Source organism: Lepidochelys kempii, chromosome 1 (assembly GCF_965140265.1).
Source record: "Lepidochelys kempii isolate rLepKem1 chromosome 1, rLepKem1.hap2, whole genome shotgun sequence".
NCBI lineage: Eukaryota > Metazoa > Chordata > Testudines > Cheloniidae > Lepidochelys > Lepidochelys kempii.
The window spans coordinates 19,367,246-19,385,548 of NC_133256.1; the positions used below are offsets into that span (position 1 = coordinate 19,367,246).

The window sequence follows — 18,303 nt, forward strand, 5'->3', positions numbered from 1 at the left end:
CACAAATGGAAAAGGGGTTTAGAACAACAGGAAGCATTTACTCATCTTAAAAGGGCATTAGCACAAGCCCCAGCTTTAGCATATCCAAAAGTAGGACAGCCTTTTGTATTGCAATTGGCTACTACAAATACTGGAATAAGTGCTATTTTAAGCCAAGACCATGGTACAGGCCTTCGACTGGTGGCATATGCATCTAAAATCTTAGATGGAGAAGAACAAGGATTTACTCCTTTTAAGAAGGAGGTATTGGCATTAGTTTGGGCTTTACAACACTGTGAATATCGATAAGACTATCCCCAATGCTTTTGAAAACATCCCATTCACCTGTGAAATATGTGCTGACAGGGAAAATTAATGATGGGCATATTTCCAGTCCCAGATTAGCAAAATGGACATTAGCCTTGTTAAATAAGAATATAGCCACAGAAAAGATTCCAAGTTTATCTCCTATTCCTTATGATCTTCTGATAGAAGGAGAACAGCATGAGTGTCCTTTGCCAGAAACTCCTCCTGAGGGACCTGCCATGTTCCAAGGTGGAGCAATCTCAAGTGTGGTCATAGATACCGTAAAAGTTACTTGGTTTGTGGATTGGTCTAGTTTTTATGAGAGAGGCAAGGCGTATATGGGCTATGCGGCCGTAAGGATATCAGATGAGAAGGTTTCTGAAGGACAACGTTTACCACGCTTGGCACAAGCTGCTGAAATTGTAGCAGTAATAAGGGCACTGGAGAATACACCAATAGATGTGACTGTGGCTATTTTCACAGACTGGGTATTAAGAGCTATAATAGGTTAGACGCCTCAATGGCAAAAGAGGGGTATGAAATCAGCAGATGGTAAACCTATAAGTCATGCTGAAAAATTGAAATTTATTTATGGGAATTGACACAAGAAAGAACACAACCTGTGTTAATGGGAAAAGTAAAGGCCCACAAGAAGAATGTTGAAGGGGCTCAGTGGAATAGGAAGGCAGATGAACAAACTAAGAAGGATGCCAATGAAGGGACGATATGGAAACCAAAGTTCCAGTTAGCACCTATAACAAAAATAGAATGAGAAAAGATAGAACAAACTAATCTAGTAGCCTTACAAAGGAAAGATTCTGAGATACAAAAATTGGTGTCAAAAGAGGAAACACCAAGGATGGAAAATTTGGCAGCATGAAACAGGATTAGTATTAACTACTAAAACAGATAATATGTCTGTATGGGTAGTCCCAATGAAATAATCTCCTTAGTACATAATAATGGGCATATGGGAATAGATAAAACCCTTGATAAACTGCAAATGGCAGGTTGGTAGCCAAGTATGAGGGCGGATGTAGAGCAATATGTGAACAATTGTTTACCCTGTTTAGCTAATAATGCAGATACCAAAGTAGTAAAAGGACCATTCCATCAGAGAACAGAAGGCCCATGGGCAAGGTACAAATCAATTTTATTACACCACTTGCAAAAACTGCAAGAGAAAATCAATATTGCCTTGTGATAATTGATCCTTTCACTAAATGGGTTCAAGCAATCCCTTCGAAAAATAATACAGCATTAACTACAGCTAGGGTTCTAGTGGATCAAGTTATTATAAGACGGGGGATCCCTATAGAAATAGTTTCTGATCAGGGACTTCATTTTATAGGAGAAATTACAAAGGGATTGTGTCAAGCTTTCAGTGTTAAACAGAGGCTACATATAGCTGGCCATCCTCAAAGCTCCAGGCAGGTAGAAAGAACGAACAGGACAATAAAAACTGCCCTAAGAAAAGTGGTAAACCAGCAAGGAAAAGATTGGGACCAAAAACTGCCTTTGATATTAATGGCTATGTGATAAAAGAAGTGGGCGGGGGGGGGGGGAGGAGGGAGAAGTTTCCTTTTATGGACAGCCAGTTAGCTACAAAATCCCTGTTAGTAGCTGTTCTCTACTTGCTTTACCTGTAAAGGGTTAAAAAAGCCCATAGATAAAAGGAAGGGAGTGGGCACCTGACCAAAAGAGCCAATGGGAGGGCTAGAACTTTTTAAAATTGGGAAAAACTTTCCCTTTGTCTGTCTGTCTGTCTGTTGTTAAGATAATGATAGCTAGATGGCTGGGTGTCCCTGCAGTGGCTGCATACTGGAGACTGGACAAGATCCTGCTACTTATTTTTAGCTCATAGACTTCCTTGTTCAGCCCAGTGGAAGAGGATGGCATTAAAGGTCCTGGGTTGGAGCATTGCTAATGGTAGTGGTTTCATGTGTTCCATGGATCCATTGCTACGTCGCATGAAAAGAATCCTGAGTGAGTTACTGCAAGATTGTGTCTTTGGGAATCCAGTTCCTGTCCCTGTCTCCCTGGCTGACACATGAGTTTCTGAGAGGGGAGCCACTGGGTTGGTGAGTGGGCAGGATACACCAAGCTATTGCCTGACCAGATCCTTGTTGGAATCCCAGAAAATGGATGGGGTTTGCCATCATAAGTCAGGAAGCAGAACACCCACCCACCCCCACCAGGGAACTATTGTCTTTGTGGTGAGGTCACATTGTCTTTGTCATGCTGCAGTTTAGATTCTCCTTGGAACAAACCCGTGCGCTTCAGTCGCCAGACCCAGTTACTAGAGAAATCATTAAGGGGAGGGGACTAGACCTTTGGTCTGTCAGCTCCAAAAGTCCCATGCCTCAAGCAACTACTTTCAGGAAGTTTCTCTGTTGGAGGCAGTCGAGGGGCCCCATTGTCACTGAGAGCTGCATTCCAGAGCATGCCTGCTCACCCACACAGATACATTCCCAGCACATCATGGCCCCTGCTGTGATTCCCCCTCCAGAAAGAGCCACTAGGCTTTTGATCCGTCAGTGCCTGCAACTGAGTCACCAGACAGAAATACCATTCCAGCCCAGGATTTGGAGCCTGGCTCTGGGCAGTCATCTAAAGACTCATGTTCTGTTGGTTTCAGGTCTTCGGAAATATCTTCTCGGAGGTACAGAGAAGATCATTCCTCAAAACAGCAACTCTGGCCATCTGCAACCCTCTGCTCCAGATCAGCCAGGCTGGGCTGGTCCTAGCCTACTCCATTCTGGGGGAAGCCGATCAGCTGATGGGTGATGAGGTAAGCAGCTGGGTTAGGCTCAGGAGTTTGGGGGTGGGACCCACTGCCTTTCACCTTTAGGCTATGGAAAATCATTCCCATCCTAATGCCATTCAGTGGCTGGGCAGCAACAAGCTTGGCGGGGAATGAGTCGGAGCTGGTGCCATTGGGATGGGAGATGAATTCACCTCCACAAGCAGGATGGAGACAGCTTGTCCCTGAGCAGTTCAGAACCAGCTCTTTAGCAAGTCTATTTAATTACAAGAGTTACACCACCAGGAGAAGCTGCCATTGCTCATGGTATGGGCAAGAGAATCCCCTAGAGATGTCTATGAGCCTTTCCTGCCCCATAGGGCCTCAGCCCAGTTCCCAGTGGTCTAGTGTCCATGTCACCAGATACGCCATTTAGAGTTGCCCCTATCACTGGCAGCTTTGGGGGGCCAGGATGGTGCAGAGCTGGTACATTACCTTGGCCATGGCAAACTGACCGGGCAGGGGTGAGGCATGTGAGCTGGGGGAAATTGCTTTGCTGTTGCCCAGGCTGGACCTGCTCTGGGGAGAATTGGATGATTCCATCCACAGGGACTGTTGATCAGCCTCATTCACTAGGGCTGCCAACCTGCAGCTTCACCATTAGTCACTGAGGGTCACTTGGGGAAAGAGCTCAGCCTCCCCCATCCCATATTACTGCTGCCAGAAACCCTCCCACCCACGCTGCTAGAGCCCCATCCCTGCCATGACTTGGCTGAGTGGATGGTGGAGGAGAGATTCTGATAACATGAGCTGAGTCCCCAGGTGGGTTTGGAGATGGAACACCTATCAGAGGGAGGCTGAGGAAATGGAAGCTGACGCTCACCCTACAATGAGGGGATGGGGGGAGGTTGTTTAGCACTGGAGGTCACTAGAGAGAAAGGCAAGAGTCCATCCCAGCAGTCAGGAGAGTATACCTGCCCCGGAGACCCGGGCAGATGATGGGTGGAAATGCTGCTGGTTTCTATTGCCATTAATCCCTCCTGATTCCTAAGGGCATCCAAGTCTCTGACAGGTTCTTGTTCTCTTGCAGCAGGAAGATGTCACGGACAAGGTAATGTGCCAACTCCACACCATCCATTCTTTTTGCCAGATGCCTGAGGCGCTGCAAGGGCTGTGCCTCTTAGGACGCCTATGATGGGGTGTATAAACCCCACACTGGGCCAGGAGGGTTAGATAGCAGTCCTGGGCCGCTGTGATCTCACCCCATTGAACTACAGAACCTCCTCTAGCTGGACGAGGAGTGTGGTGAAGCAGAGAAACCACCCGTTAGCACAGAAGGGGTTAAGGAGAGCCTTTGGGCCCAGCTAGCCCCCTCTGTGATACCTGCAGCTAATGCCAGGCCTGGAGGGGAGAGAAAAAAAGAGAACCTGACTCAGTTTGGGGCTGACTGGTGAAGAGAGAGGAGCTAGCCTGCCAGCCAAGGCATCCACCAGGAACCCAGCACTGTCTTCCAGGTCAAAGGACATGGAGAAAGAGACTTAGGAGCACCCATCCTTAGAGGAACCTGGGTGACAGAAGCGCAGAGACCTGGTGGGTGTTGCCCCACCTGGAGGAACCTGGAACCTCAGCAGGATGCTGCACAGGGTCTATGAGGGATCATTCTAGAGACAAGCCACCACAGGTACTTGGACTATAGGGGCCATGCCCCAAACCGAAGGAGCAACAGCAGGAAGTAGCCCAGGGCAGCAAATGTAGACTTCCCCTTGGAAGGTCCCCTATTCCGGGGTTAATTTACACAGGGCCCTGGGCTGGGACATGCTGGAGTGCAAGGGCCCGGGTCCCCCTACTGCTACCTGCCTTAAAGACTGATTATACACAGAAACAGGAGGTCAAGCAGGAAGCCAAATATTGCAACCACTGGGTCAACTGGCTTTCCAAGGTCCCTGTTTACAAGGAGTTTAGAAGGGAGCCAGACAACTCAGAAGGGAGCGAGACAGCAGAGAACGAGAGGCTTTACCTTGAGAGCTCCTGAATAAGGATGCAGCAGAAGTCCTGGCTACAAGAAAGATTCTGCAAGCAGCAGCTACCCCAGGCCTGAGAGAAGGGACTAGCCCTTCCCTAAGACTAGGGAGCCCTGGGCTCTAACTTCTGGAGGATCACTGATGAGGCATTTGACCATATGCCAATTGGAGAGGGAGGGCCTGGGCTCCCCTATGAACCACCCTTTTTCGTGGAGGGGGGATAAAACCCTTTCCCCTCCTTTGGAGAGGAAGTGAGGATAGAGATGTTGTAAGCCCTGAGTCTACGGTGTGCCACTCACAGGCAACATGTGGGTTGAAGACTCTTTGGTGGGGATGTTGGACTGTATACACTGTACTGGACTCTTAACTCAGAAGGGGGTGAACTTCAATTCGTGAAGTGGCCCTGTGGGTCAAGTCACTGCCTATCAAAAGGTGGACTGCCACTGGAGTGATGGCTAGCAAGGGAGGCCAGAGACAGGACAGTTGATACCCAGTGATGTACCTACTAGGTGGTACCACACATAAACCCGGCCCTCATCACAGTTGGCAAAGAAAGCAGGCAACATCCCAGACCTGCTGATAGGCCTAAAAAAGAGAAAAAGGCTAGATATGGTAAAAGTATTGAAGTGGCTGTTAGATAGTCAACAGTAACCTGCAGCCCAATTGCAGCAACAACAGTACCAGCTGCTCCAACAAATGGCCAACCAGGAGCAACAACAGGAGATATTACAGCAGCAGCTCATTCAGGAATTGGCAGAGCAGCAATAAGAACAGCAACAATGCCTCATGCAACAAATAGTCACCCTCTGTGATGGGGTGTACTCTCCCCACACTGAACAGGGAAGGGTTAACCCCTCACTGTGGGCTGAGGAAGCCATGCCCTCTCACCCCTGCTGCGCATGCTCCAGTTGGAGCACTAGTATAAAAGGGAGCAGCTCAGCTCAGTCAGGGCTGAACATCAAGGGGGGTGGACACACATCGTTGACTCCAGCCCAGGAGCTGCAGAAGCCCGATTGCAGAAGCCAGGCCTGCTGAGATCCAGGCAGATACCTGGCTACCTGAAGATGCCCAAGAGAGGACGGAGCTGCTGAGAGCTGCACAGGCGGAGGAACCCAGAGTCCCCGGAAACTCCCGGACTGCTGTATCGGAAGTAGACCAGAGGGACTATACATGGAAATGGTTATAGAACCAAAAGCTAAGTCAGCATGTTTTGGTAGGATCCCCGCTGACCCAGTGACGAGCTGCAGTGTGGAAGTAAGGCTGGCAATACCATACCCTGCCACCCTTACTTCTGTGCTGCTGCTGCTGGTGATGCTACCTTCAGAGCTGGGTGGCCAGCCAATGGCCACCGCGATCTGGCCACCAGCTCTAAGGCAACTCTGCCATCTGCAGCAGCCCGGAAGTAAAGATGGCAATACCATAGCATGCCACCTTTACTTCTGAGCACAGAAGTAATGGGAGTAATATCATACCCTGACACCCTTATGTCTGCGCTGTTACCAATGGCAGCGCTGTCTTCAGAGCTGGGTGACCTGGCAGCGGCCACCACTATCTGGCCACCCAGCATGGAAGGCAGTTCTGCCATGAGCAGCAGCATGGAAGTAAAGGTGGCAATATATACTATGCCACTCTTACTTCCATGTTGCTGGTGGCGGTGGCTCTGCCTTCAGAGCTGAGCAGCCATCCAGCTGTCACCACTCTCCAGTCATCCAGCTCTGAAGGCACCGCACAAGTAAGGGTGGCATGGCCCACCCTTACTTCTGTGCTGTTGCTGGCAGTGGTGCTGTCTTCAGAGCTAGGTGGCTGGAGAGCAGCAGCTGCTGGCTGGGACGTTTATGTCATTTGTCCATCTTACGAAGAGAGGGAAGAGCATCTTCGCAAGCAGGTTGGCTAACCTAGTGAGGAGGGCTTTAAACTAGGTTCACCGGGGGAAGGAGACCAAAGCCCTGAGGTAAGTGGGAAAGCGGGATACTGGGTGGAAGCACAGGCAGGAACGTCTGGGAGGGGAGGGCTCCTGCCTCATACTGAGAATGAGGGGCGATCAGCAGGTTATCTCAAGTGCTTATATACGAATGCACAAAGCCTTGGAAACAAGCAGGGAGAACTGGAGGTCCTGGTGATGTCAAGGAATTATGACGTGATTGGAATAACAGAGACTTGGTGGGATAACTCCCATGACTGGAGTACTGTCATGGATGGTTATAAACTGTTCAGGAAGGACAGGCAGGGCAGAAAAGGTGGGGGAGTAGCCCTGTATGTAAGGGAGCAGTATGACTGCTCAGAGCTCCGGTACGAAACTGCAGAAAAACCTGAGTATCTCTGGATTAAGTTTAGAAGTGTGAGCAATAAGAGTGATGTAGTGGTGGGAGTCTGCTATAGACCACCGGACCAGGGGGATGAGGTGGATGAGGCTTTCTTCCGGCAACTCGCAGAAGCTGCTAGATCGCACGCCCTGGTTCTCATGGGTGACTTTAATCTTCCGGATATCTGCTGGGAGAGCAATACAGCGGTGCATAGACAATCCAGGAAGTTTTTGGAAAGCATAGGAGACAATTTCCTGGTGCAAGTGCTAGAGGAGCCAACTGGGGGGGAGCTTTTCTTGACCTGCTGCTCACAAACAGGGAAGAATTAGTGGGGGAAGCAAAAGTGGACGGGAATCTGGGAGGCAGTGACCATGAGTTGGTTGAGTTCAGGATCCTAACACAGGGAAGAAAGGTAAGCAGCAGGATACGGACCCTGGACTTCAGGAAAGCAGACTTCGACTCCCTCAGGGAATGGATGGGTAGGATCCCCTGGGGGACTAACATGAAGGGGAAAGGAGTCCAGGAGAGCTGGCTGTATTTCAAGGAATCCCTGTTGAGGTTACAGGGACAAACCATCCCGATGAGTCGAAAGAATAGTAAATATGGCAGGCGACCAGCTTGGCTTAACGGTGAAATCCTAGCGGATCTTAAATATAAAAAAGAAGCTCACAAGAAGTGGAAGGTTGGACATATGACCAGGGAAGAGTATAAAAATATTGCTCGGGCATGTAGGAATGAAATCAGGAGGGCCAAATCGCACCTGGAGCTGCAGCTAGCAAGAGATGTCAAGAGTAACAAGAAGGGTTTCTTCAGGTATGTTGGCAACAAGAAGAAAGCCAAGGAAAGTGTGGGCCCCTTACTGAATGAGGGAGGCAACCTAGTGACAGAGGATGTGGAAAAAGCTAATGTGCTCAATGCTTTTTTTGCCTCTGTCTTCACTAACAAGGACAGCTCCCAGACTGCTGTGCTGGGCATCACAACATGGGGAGTAGATGGCCAGCCCTCTGTGGAGAAAGAGGTGGTTAGGGACTATTTAGAAAAGCTGGATGTGCACAAGTCCATGGGGCCGGACAAGTTGCATCTGAGAGTGCTAAAGGAATTGGTGGCTGTGATTGCAGAGCCATTGGCCATTATCTTTGAAAACTCGTGGCGAACGGGGGAAGTCCCAGATGACTGGAAAAAGGCTAATGTAGTGCCAATCTTTAAAAAAGGGAAGAAGGAGGATCCTGGGAAATACAGGCCAGTCAGCCTCACCTCAGTCCCCGGAAAAATCATGGAGCAGGTCCTCAAGGAATCAATCCTGAAGCACTTGCATGAGAGGAAAGTGATCAGGAACAGCCAGCATGGATTCACCAAGGGAAGGTCATGCCTGACTAATCTAATCACCTTCTATGATGAGATTACTGGTTCTGTGGATGAAGGGAAAGCAGTGGATGTATTGTTTCTTGACTTTAGCAAAGCTTTTGACACAGTCTCCCACAGTATTCTTGTCAGCAAGTTAAAGAAGTATGGGCTGGATGAATGCACTATAAGGTGGGTAGAAAGTTGGCTAGATTGTCGGGCTCAACGGGTAGTGATCAATGGCTCCATGTCTAGTTGGCAGCCGGTGTCAAGTGGAGTGCCCGAGGGGTCGGTCCTGGGGCTGGTTTTGTTCAATATCTTCATAAATGATCTGGAGGATGGTGTGGATTGCACTCTCAGCAAATTTGCGGATGATACTAAACTGGGAGGAGTGGTTGATACGCTGGAGGGCAGGAATAGGATACAGAGGGACCTAGACAAATTGGAGGATTGGGCCAAAAGAAATCTGATGAGGTTCAATAAGGATAAGTGCATGGTCCTGCACTTAGGACGGAAGAACCCAATGCACAGCTACAGACTAGGGACCGAATGGCTAGGCAGCAGTTCTGCGGAAAAGGACCTAGGGGTGACAGTGGACGAGAAGCTGGATATGAGTCAGCAGTGTGCCCTTGTTGCCAAGAAGGCCAATGGCATTTTGGGATGTATAAGTAGGGGCATAACGAGCAGATCGAGGGACGTGATCGTCCCCCTCTATTCGACATTGGTGAGGCCTCATCTGGAGTACTGTGTCAGTTTTGGGCCCCGCACTACAAAAAGGATGTGGATAAATTGGAGAGAGTCCAGCGAAGGGCAACAAAAATGATTAGGGGTCTGGAACACATGACTTATGAGGAGAGGCTGAGGGAACTGGGATTGTTTAGTCTGCAGAAGAGAAGAATGAGAGGGGATTTGATAGCTGCTTTCAACTACCTGAGAGGTAGTTCCAGAGAGGATGGTTCTAGACTATTCTCAGTGGTAGAAGAGGACAGGACAAGGAGTAATGGTCTCAAGTTGCAGTGGGGGAGGTTTAGGTTGGATATTAGGAAAAACTTCTTTACTAGGAGGGTGGTGAAACACTGGAATGCATTACCTAGGGAGGTGGTAGAATCTCCTTCCTTAGAAGTTTTTAAGGTCAGGCTTGACAAAGCCCTGGCTGGGATGATTTAATTGGGGATTGGTCCTGCTTTGAGCAGGGGGTTGGACTAGATGAGCTCCTGAGGTCCCTTCCAACCCTGATATTCTATGATTCTATGATTTGTGGGGTGGGAAGACTATTCTTTTAATTCCATTACGTTCCAATGGGGTGGCATGGTGGGATTAAATAAATAGTCCCAGGCAAGGCTCTAGTTGGGGAGCAAATATGCTTGCTTGTCCTGGGTGCTAAAATGTTTGGTTCCACACTGTTAGCACCCTCCCTGATGGGGCTGGCAAAAGCCCCATATCATGGTCTTGGTGCCATGGCCAGGCCTGACTATGCATCAGTCAAGGTGGCCATTTTAGACATCTTTGACATCACAGCCAAAACCCAAGAGTGCTTTCACTGTGAGAAAGATCCACTGAGGTTCTGATCTTGAGCAGTGGCCCAGACCCTTTAGAAATGTTGATGACTCTGACTCGAACCTGAAAGGTGATCTGAGTGGATAAACCTCTTTTCTCTCCCTTAGACAGGAGGAGAGGATAGAGACGTTGTAAACCCTGAGTGAAGGGTGTGGCACTCATAGGCGACATGTGGGTTGAAGACCCTTTCTTTTGTGGGGATGTTGGACTGTATACATTTCATTAACCCAGAAGTGGGCATACTTCAATTGGTGAAGTGGCCCTGTGGGTCAAGTCATTACCTACCAAAAGCTGAACCACCACAGCACTGGAATGATTGCTGGCGAGGAAGGCCAGAGATGGGGAGAGTTGATACCCAGTGATGTAACTACTAGGTGGCACTACACATAAGCCCAGCCCCCATCATAGTTTGGCAGAGAAAGCAGGCAACATCCTAGACCTGCTGTGAGACCTAAAAAGAGGTAAGGTTAAATTATTGAAGTGTCTATTGGGCAGCCAACAACACCAGGTAGCCCAACTGCAGCAACAACAGTACCAGGTGTTTCAAAAAATGGCCACCTAGGAGCAACAACAGGAGATACAACAACAGCAGCAACTCATTCAGGAGTTGGCAGTGCAGCAATAAGAACAGCAACAATGCCTTGTCCAACAAATAGTGACCCTCTTACAACTTCAAGAGTCAAATGCAAATCCTGCAGCAAGACCTTCAAACACTGCTCCAGCTCCAAGCATTCAAATAAAACTCACAAAGAAGAGGACTGAAGATGACCCAGAAGCCATCCTCATCACTAGGTTATCTTAACCATCCTCATCACTTTGACTAGGTTGCCATAGCAGCACTGTCCATGTAAATTGGCCAAACCGGACAATAACTAAATGGACACAAATCAGACATCAGGAATAGTAACATACAAAAGCCAGTAGGAGAACACTTCAATCTCCCTGGACATTCTATAACAGATTTAAAAGTAGCCATCCATCAACAAAAAAACTTCAAAAACAGACTTCAAAGAGAAACTGCAGAACTAAAATTCATTTGCAAATTTAACACCATTAATTTGGGCTTGTATAGGGACTGGGAGTGGCTGGCTGGACATTCCATAACAGATTTAAAAGTTTTATATTTGTCAGAGTGAAATAAACTGATCTCATTTACATGCACCTCTCTGAGGAACTCTGCACAGGAACCAACCTGACACTATGTCATGCTCCTGTACCAGACATGGGAGGGTCACAGAGCTTCTTTCAGAGCAAAATACTCACCAGGGCTGAGCTTAGTTTAAATAAGGTTTGTTACACACAGCACCACCCAGTGGTTCAACAGTATAATATAGTTTAGCATTCTATTACACAGCCCGCTCTACTCAAAATGGGAGACACACACAAACATCTCTCCACATAGGGACTTCCCTACAGAGATCCCATGCCATATTGCTTCCCTAGTCATCCACTTACATACACCTCACTCACTTTACAGAGATCCATCAGACAAACAGGTTTCAGAGTAGCAGCGGTGTTAGTCTGTATTCGCAAAAAGAAAAGGAGTACTTGTGGCACCTTAGAGACTAAGCAATTTATTTGAACATAAGCTTTCGTGAGCTACAGCTCACATCATGCCAGACAGGCATGGATGCATCCAATGAAGTGAGCTGTAACTCACGAAAGCTTATGCTCAAATAAATTGGTTAGTCTCTAAGGTGCCACAAGTACTCCTTTTCTTTTTATCAAACAGGTCACCTTTAAAGAGACCTCCAACCACCTTTTCCCTGAGACACACCTGATATGTCTCTTTAGAGAGACCCACATCCATCCCCACAGTTACGACCCCCCCCACTCAAAGACACCTGTTACACACACAACTGACACTTCCCTCCTCCCCCACTCCCAGACCTCTAAGACCTACACCCTTCACAGACACCCTGACACTGCCCTACTTCTCCCACAGACCCAATACCTAGACCCCCCCAGACACTACCCTCTATTCCCACTCACAGAGACCCCTGATAATTACACCCGTCATAGACACACTGACAATGCCCTTCTCCCCACTTACAGACTCCCCACAGACACCATAAAACTGTGTTCCTTCCCAACTCACAGACCTGAGATCTAGACACCCCAGACACCCTGACACTGCTCTCCTCCCCACACTCACAGATCCCCCCCTGAGATCTAGACACCCAGACACTGCCTTCATCCCCCACTCACAGACCCCTGGTACCTACAGCCTCACAAACACCCTGACACTGCCCTACTCCGTCCCTCACAACCCTCTGGTACCTACACCCCTCACAGACACCCTGACACTGCCCTCCTCCCCCGCTCACAGACCCCTGGTACCTACACCCCTCACAGACACCCTGACACTGCCCTCCTCCCCCGCTCACAGACCCCTGGTACCAACACCCCTCTACACACCCTGACACTGCCCTCCTCCCCCGCTCACAACCCCCTGGTACCTACACCCCTCAACACCCCCTGACACTGCCCTCCTCCCCTGCTCACAGACCCCTGGTACCAACACCCCTCAACACACCCTGACACTGCCCTCCTCCCCCGCTCACAACCCCCTGGTACCAACACCCCTCAACACCCCCTGACACTGCCCTCCTCCCCTGCTCACAGACCCCTGGTACCTACACCCCTCACACACCCCCTGACACTGCCTTCATCCCCCACTCACAGACCCCTGGTACCTACAACCCTCACAAACACCCTGACACTGCCCTACTCCGTCCCTCACAACCCACTGGTACCTACACCCCTCACAGACAACCTGACACTGCCCTCCTCCCCCGCTCACAGACCCCTGGTACCTACACCCCTCACACACCCCCTGACATTGCCCTCCTCCCCCGCTCACAGACCCCTGGTACCTACACCCCTCACACACCCCCTGACACTGCCTTCATCCCCCACTCACAGACCCCTGGTACCTACAGCCCTCACAAACACCCTGACACTGCCCTACTCCGTCCCTCACAACCCTCTGGTACCTACACCCCTCACACACCCCCTGACATTGCCCTCCTCCCCCGCTCACAACCCCCTGGTACCTACACCCCTCACAGACACCCTGACACTGCCCTCTTCTCCCGCTCACAGATTCCTAATACCCCCCCAGAAGACACTGTCTTCCTCCCACACTGACAGACCTTAGACCTGCCCCACACCACTACCCTCCTCTCCCAGCCATGCCCAGCCCAGCCCGACATTTCCCTTTCCCGTGTGACATTGGCCCTAGCCCCCCCCTCCCCAGCCATGCTGCAGGGACACCCAGCCAAGGGGAGGAAGTGATCAGCACAGGAAGTGTACACTGTTTCTATAGCAACCCCTCTGCAGCAGCCGCCAGGGCAGGCACAGAGAGGAGGAGGATGTGAGTGAGGAAGGCTCCCTCCTGGCTGAGTGACCAACATGCCTACGAACGCGGCTGCTGCTTCTGCCACTCCAGCTGGTGAGCCTGGCTCAGCTCCTGCCCCTTCCCAGCACCTATGAAGCTGCTTCCTCAAGGGCTGGAGCCACAGGGTTCATGACTTTGCGGGGAGGCATGCAGGGGGGAGGCATGCAGCTTATTCTGAATGCTCCTTCCTCCCCACCCTGATCTGTGTAGACTGGAAGCCCTACTCCAGCATCGGGTAATGGCATGTCACAGCACAGGGATGTGACTGCATTGCGTTTATCCTGCTTGACAAACTGTTAAAAAGATGAGGAGTACTTGTGGCACCTTAGAGACTAACCCATTTATTAGAGCATAAGCTTTCGTGAGCTACAGCTCACTTCATCAGATGCATATCGTGGAAACTGCAGCAGACTTTATATATACACAGAGAATATGAACCAATACCTCCTCCCACCGCACTGTCCTGTTCATACTGGTTCATATTCTCTGTGTATATATAGAGGAGGTATTGGTTCATATTCTCTGTGTATATATAAAGTCTGCTGCAGTTTCCACGATATGCATCTGATGAAGTGAGCTGTAGCTCACGAAAGCTTATGCTCAAATAAATTGGTTAGTCTCTAAGGTGCCACAAGTACTCCTTTTCTTTTTGCGAATACAGACTAACACGGCTGTTACTCTGAAACCTGTTAAAAAGATGGTTAAGCATGGCCCTGGGGCGTCAGGACACCTGGGTTTTATTCCTGGCTGTACCATTGATGACTCACTAATAAATGAGGCTCACTGAGGTTCCTGATTAAAGTCTGCAAGTGGCTCAGACAGAGAGGTTATGATTGCTATTATCATAACATCTTTCCTTCTGTGTGCACTGTGAAATACCCCCTTAGAGGTTCAGTGTGTAGCTGATTCATATTTATTTTACTAATTAACAACAACAAAAAATCAAAGTCTCAACGTTGTTTCTCCTTCACGGGGTTCAGAATGAAACTATTGTTCATATTTTGAAATTTTTTCCAGATTTTTTTACCTCAAAAATGGTATTGAAATTTTCACCAAATTGGTTATTGATGTTTTTGTTTGCTGAAAACTGGGCTTTCTGTTAATGAACAATCTCTATAACCACTTTGATAATAGTTTCAATAAAAAGTTCAATACAATGTGACAAATTGGGAGGTTAGCTGGGAAGTAGTACAGAGGTATTGGGCATCTGGATTACCTTTACCCTTTCAGGTTGCAGATCTCAGTATATCTGCAGTTTTAGGGGGCCACTGTCCATTCAATAGAAAATGGGGAGTGCAAACTTCTCCCTCTTTACCAATTAGGTGTTTCCAAGGACATGGCACAAGTCAAAATTCACCATGTTTGCCAGCCCTTCTGTGTGTTTGTGTTATGGAAAAGATTATTTAACCCAAACTCATTGCATTAACATTGTCAAAATGCCCACATGTTCTTCTCATTGAATACAGTAGGTCAGATTCTCAGCTGATGTAAATCAGTATAGTTCCACTGAGGGCTGTTGGGTTACTGTCCTAATGATACTGCTGACACTGTTTCTGAAAATAAACAAACAAAAACAAATAACTCCTCTCCAAAAGAAAACAAAAAAACCCCCAAAACCACCAGCCAAAAGTAAGCCCCCAAGATTGTTGAGGCCTGGACCATCTCTTTGTTCTGTGCTTATACAGCACCTAACACAGTGGAGCTCTGGGTTCACAACTGAGGCTTCTCAGTGCCATTGCAATACAAATAAATAAATAGCAATAATATGTGGAGATAGAGAGAGAACACTTGTTAGGGACATTCATGCACTTTTTACATAAATCGTGTGGTGATTTCCTAATAATACTTAGCATGTATATGCTTTAGCATCTAAAATTGTTCTACAGTGTTGAGTAACCATTATTATTCCTACTTTGCACAGGGAGAAATTGAGGCACAAATAGGTTAAGCCCCACATTCTGAAACTTGTATGATCTGTAGCATTGGATCCTGTATCTGTGAGGATCCTCATCACCTTGGCAAACCTAATGAAATAACACAATAGTGCACTCTGATACCACTGCTGTGGAAGGTGGTTCTTTGCTGACATCTTATTAGCCATTTTGGGTTACTTTTAAACTTAGCTGTCTGAAGTTAACTGTCTAGAACCATACATGGGCTCATACCAAGCCATTTATTTAGGTTTGCAAATTTTGGCCCTAAGTGACTTGCCCAAGGTCACACAACTAGTTTATGGAAAAGCCCAGAAGAGAACTGATGTCACCTGATTCCCACTCCAGTGCCAGATTCTCTGGATGATACTGTCTGTAAATTTACAGCCTGATCCTGCATCACCAAAGTCATTGAGACTGTTTGCCAGAAGTTGGGAATGGGCAACAGGGGATGGGTCACTTGATGATTACCTGTTCGGTTCATTTCCTATGAAGCACCTGGCACTGGCCACTGTCGGAAGACAGGATACTGGGCTAGTTGGACCTTTGGTATGACCCAGTATGGTCGTTCTTATGTTCTTGTCACAGACGTCAATGGGAGCAGGATTGCAGGCCATAATAACAAGCTGATGGCTACCGTAGAAATGCCATAGCTATTAGTAATACCAAGCAACACAGGATGATTAATAGAGTAAGTGTAGCCTAATGGATTGTGCACTGGACTGGGATCTATTCCTGGCTCCCCTGCTGGGTGACCTTGGGCTTGTCTCTCTGTGTCTCAGCTTCTGTAAAATTGGGATAATGATGCTTACCTCCTTTGCAATGTGCTTGGAGAGCTGCTAATGACAAACACTATGTAAGAGCTAAGCGTTTTTACTGGACAAAGAATCACTCTCTACAGTAGTTGTCATTCTGGTATCAAAATATGCTAAATGATAACTTGATGTTTCAGTAGGTTTGACCGTGTGATAAAGGTTCTCACAGACATAGCATCCAGTCCTACAGCCCTCATTCTGAAAAAGTTTATATTGGCTACTAGGGATGGGGAGTTTTGTCAGAGTAAAGATCAGGTTCATTATATTGCTGATGAGCATCTTCAAAACTAATAAACATTTCCATGTCATCATCTGCTGATTCATTCCATGTTTCATGTCCCCACAATGTCATCCAAGTGGTTAATGACCCTTTGTTATTCTTCAACAGCTGTCAAGAAGAAGCCAAATTATGCTAACCTACATGAGGCAGTGAAAGCCGGTGATGTAGAACAACTTGCATCAATGGTAAAAAGCGGAGCCAGTATTAATGAGGTGGATTTAGTCCATAAATTTACACCTTTGCACTGTGCAGCGCACTCTGGAAGCCTGGAGGTAAAACATTTTTTTAGATCTAGGACACAACAAGGTTCTTATGGATCAATGCTTTCCTTCTCAGGATAGGAGAGACTGAACACAGGCTTGCAAGCTCATGCTGATCTGGCTGAATCAATAATCTCTTTGTCTATTTATTGCTTAGTAAATCCATTCAGCACTAGTAAAGCAGGAACTTATGATGCATATACACTTTAAATATGATGCAAAAATTAATATATTATTTTTCAGTTTTCTAGACTTATTGTGCCTTTTCCATGCCCTAGGCATGTTATATGTATTCAGCGTCACAGGATTTCATAGTACATTACAGAAAAACCCAGAGGAGACTTTCCCAGTCCTAACATAGGCTCCATTTATAGTCTTCCTTACAGACTCATGCCTTCCTCCATCCCTCAAGCAACCTGTTCCGTCCTCCTCCCCTTCACTTCAGGGAAAGCCCAGGGAAATATGTAACATTTACAGAAAATCCTAAAAGTAACCAAATCTGGGCTCTGGCCAACTAGATGAAAAGCGAATTTAAGAGCCATTGATTTCAACTGAGAAGTGTGCCACCAGCCCAGTTCCCTCTTATACCAATGGAATCTTAGTTTGAGTACATCAGGTGACTGAAGAAGGACTTGACAGGACTGTAACCATTTAGAGTTTTACAGATCAAAATCAACACCGTGACTATTTACCCGTAAATCAGTTGACAACCGCTGCACAAGTGTTATGAGCTTCCAGAGATTAAAAACTGGGCTACCACATTCTGAACTAGCAGCTGTGTCATGTTGTAACCTCATGTGGAATGCACCGTAGCAATCTAACCTTGAAGCGACAAATGCATGTGTAACTCTGGTAAGATCCATATACCAAAGGAAACTGCTTGCTAAATGCAAGTAATAAGAAATACATTGCTGCTTTCCACATGTCCAGAAACCACCAGGGAGCTAACAAGACCCCCAGGTTTTTGGTCTTTAGAAACAAACTGTGCTCATATCCCATCAGTCTGGGCTGTTTCTATAGTTTCTGCCATTTTTCCAATGATTCCCCCACCCTGTAAGTCAAGTCGTGGTCTTGTTTGGGTTGAGTCTCATCTAGCCAACCTTCTCCAATGCCCCAGTTAGAGAGACAATAGAGGAACCAGTGATGGAGCCTGGCTTAAACTGCTGCTGGAGAAAATGTTGTACACCTAACAAATAAAGTTTTATTTCATGCTCTGGAGGGCACCTAGAGTTGCTGGAAGTGACCATTAGAGCACAAAATAATACCTCTGAAAGTGAGGCTTGGTCATGGGAAGATGGGAGGAGAGAAAGGGTACCACAAGTCCAGGAATTTAAACAGAAAAATGTAGGAAGGCAAAAGGTTGATAT

At 47.6% G+C, this 18,303-nt stretch overlaps 1 protein-coding gene across 2 annotated transcripts in view; it reads left to right on the forward strand.

Moving 5' to 3' along the window:
* Window positions 1-2,964: 2,964 nt before the first annotated feature.
* ANKRD42 (ankyrin repeat domain 42) overlaps window positions 2,965-18,303 on the forward strand; it is a 41,868-nt gene continuing 26,529 nt past the window's right edge. The window contains exons 1-3 of one of the 2 annotated variants that reach the window (XM_073317214.1): window positions 2,965-3,076; window positions 4,119-4,139; window positions 16,785-16,948. In XM_073317214.1, the coding sequence (XP_073173315.1) occupies window positions 16,859-16,948 (90 nt within the window). In that variant the 5' untranslated portion in view covers window positions 2,965-3,076; window positions 4,119-4,139; window positions 16,785-16,858. Of the gene's footprint in view, window positions 3,077-4,118; window positions 4,140-13,615; window positions 13,705-16,784; window positions 16,949-18,303 lie in introns of those variants that run through there. The other variant, XM_073317121.1, reaches the window with a different exon arrangement.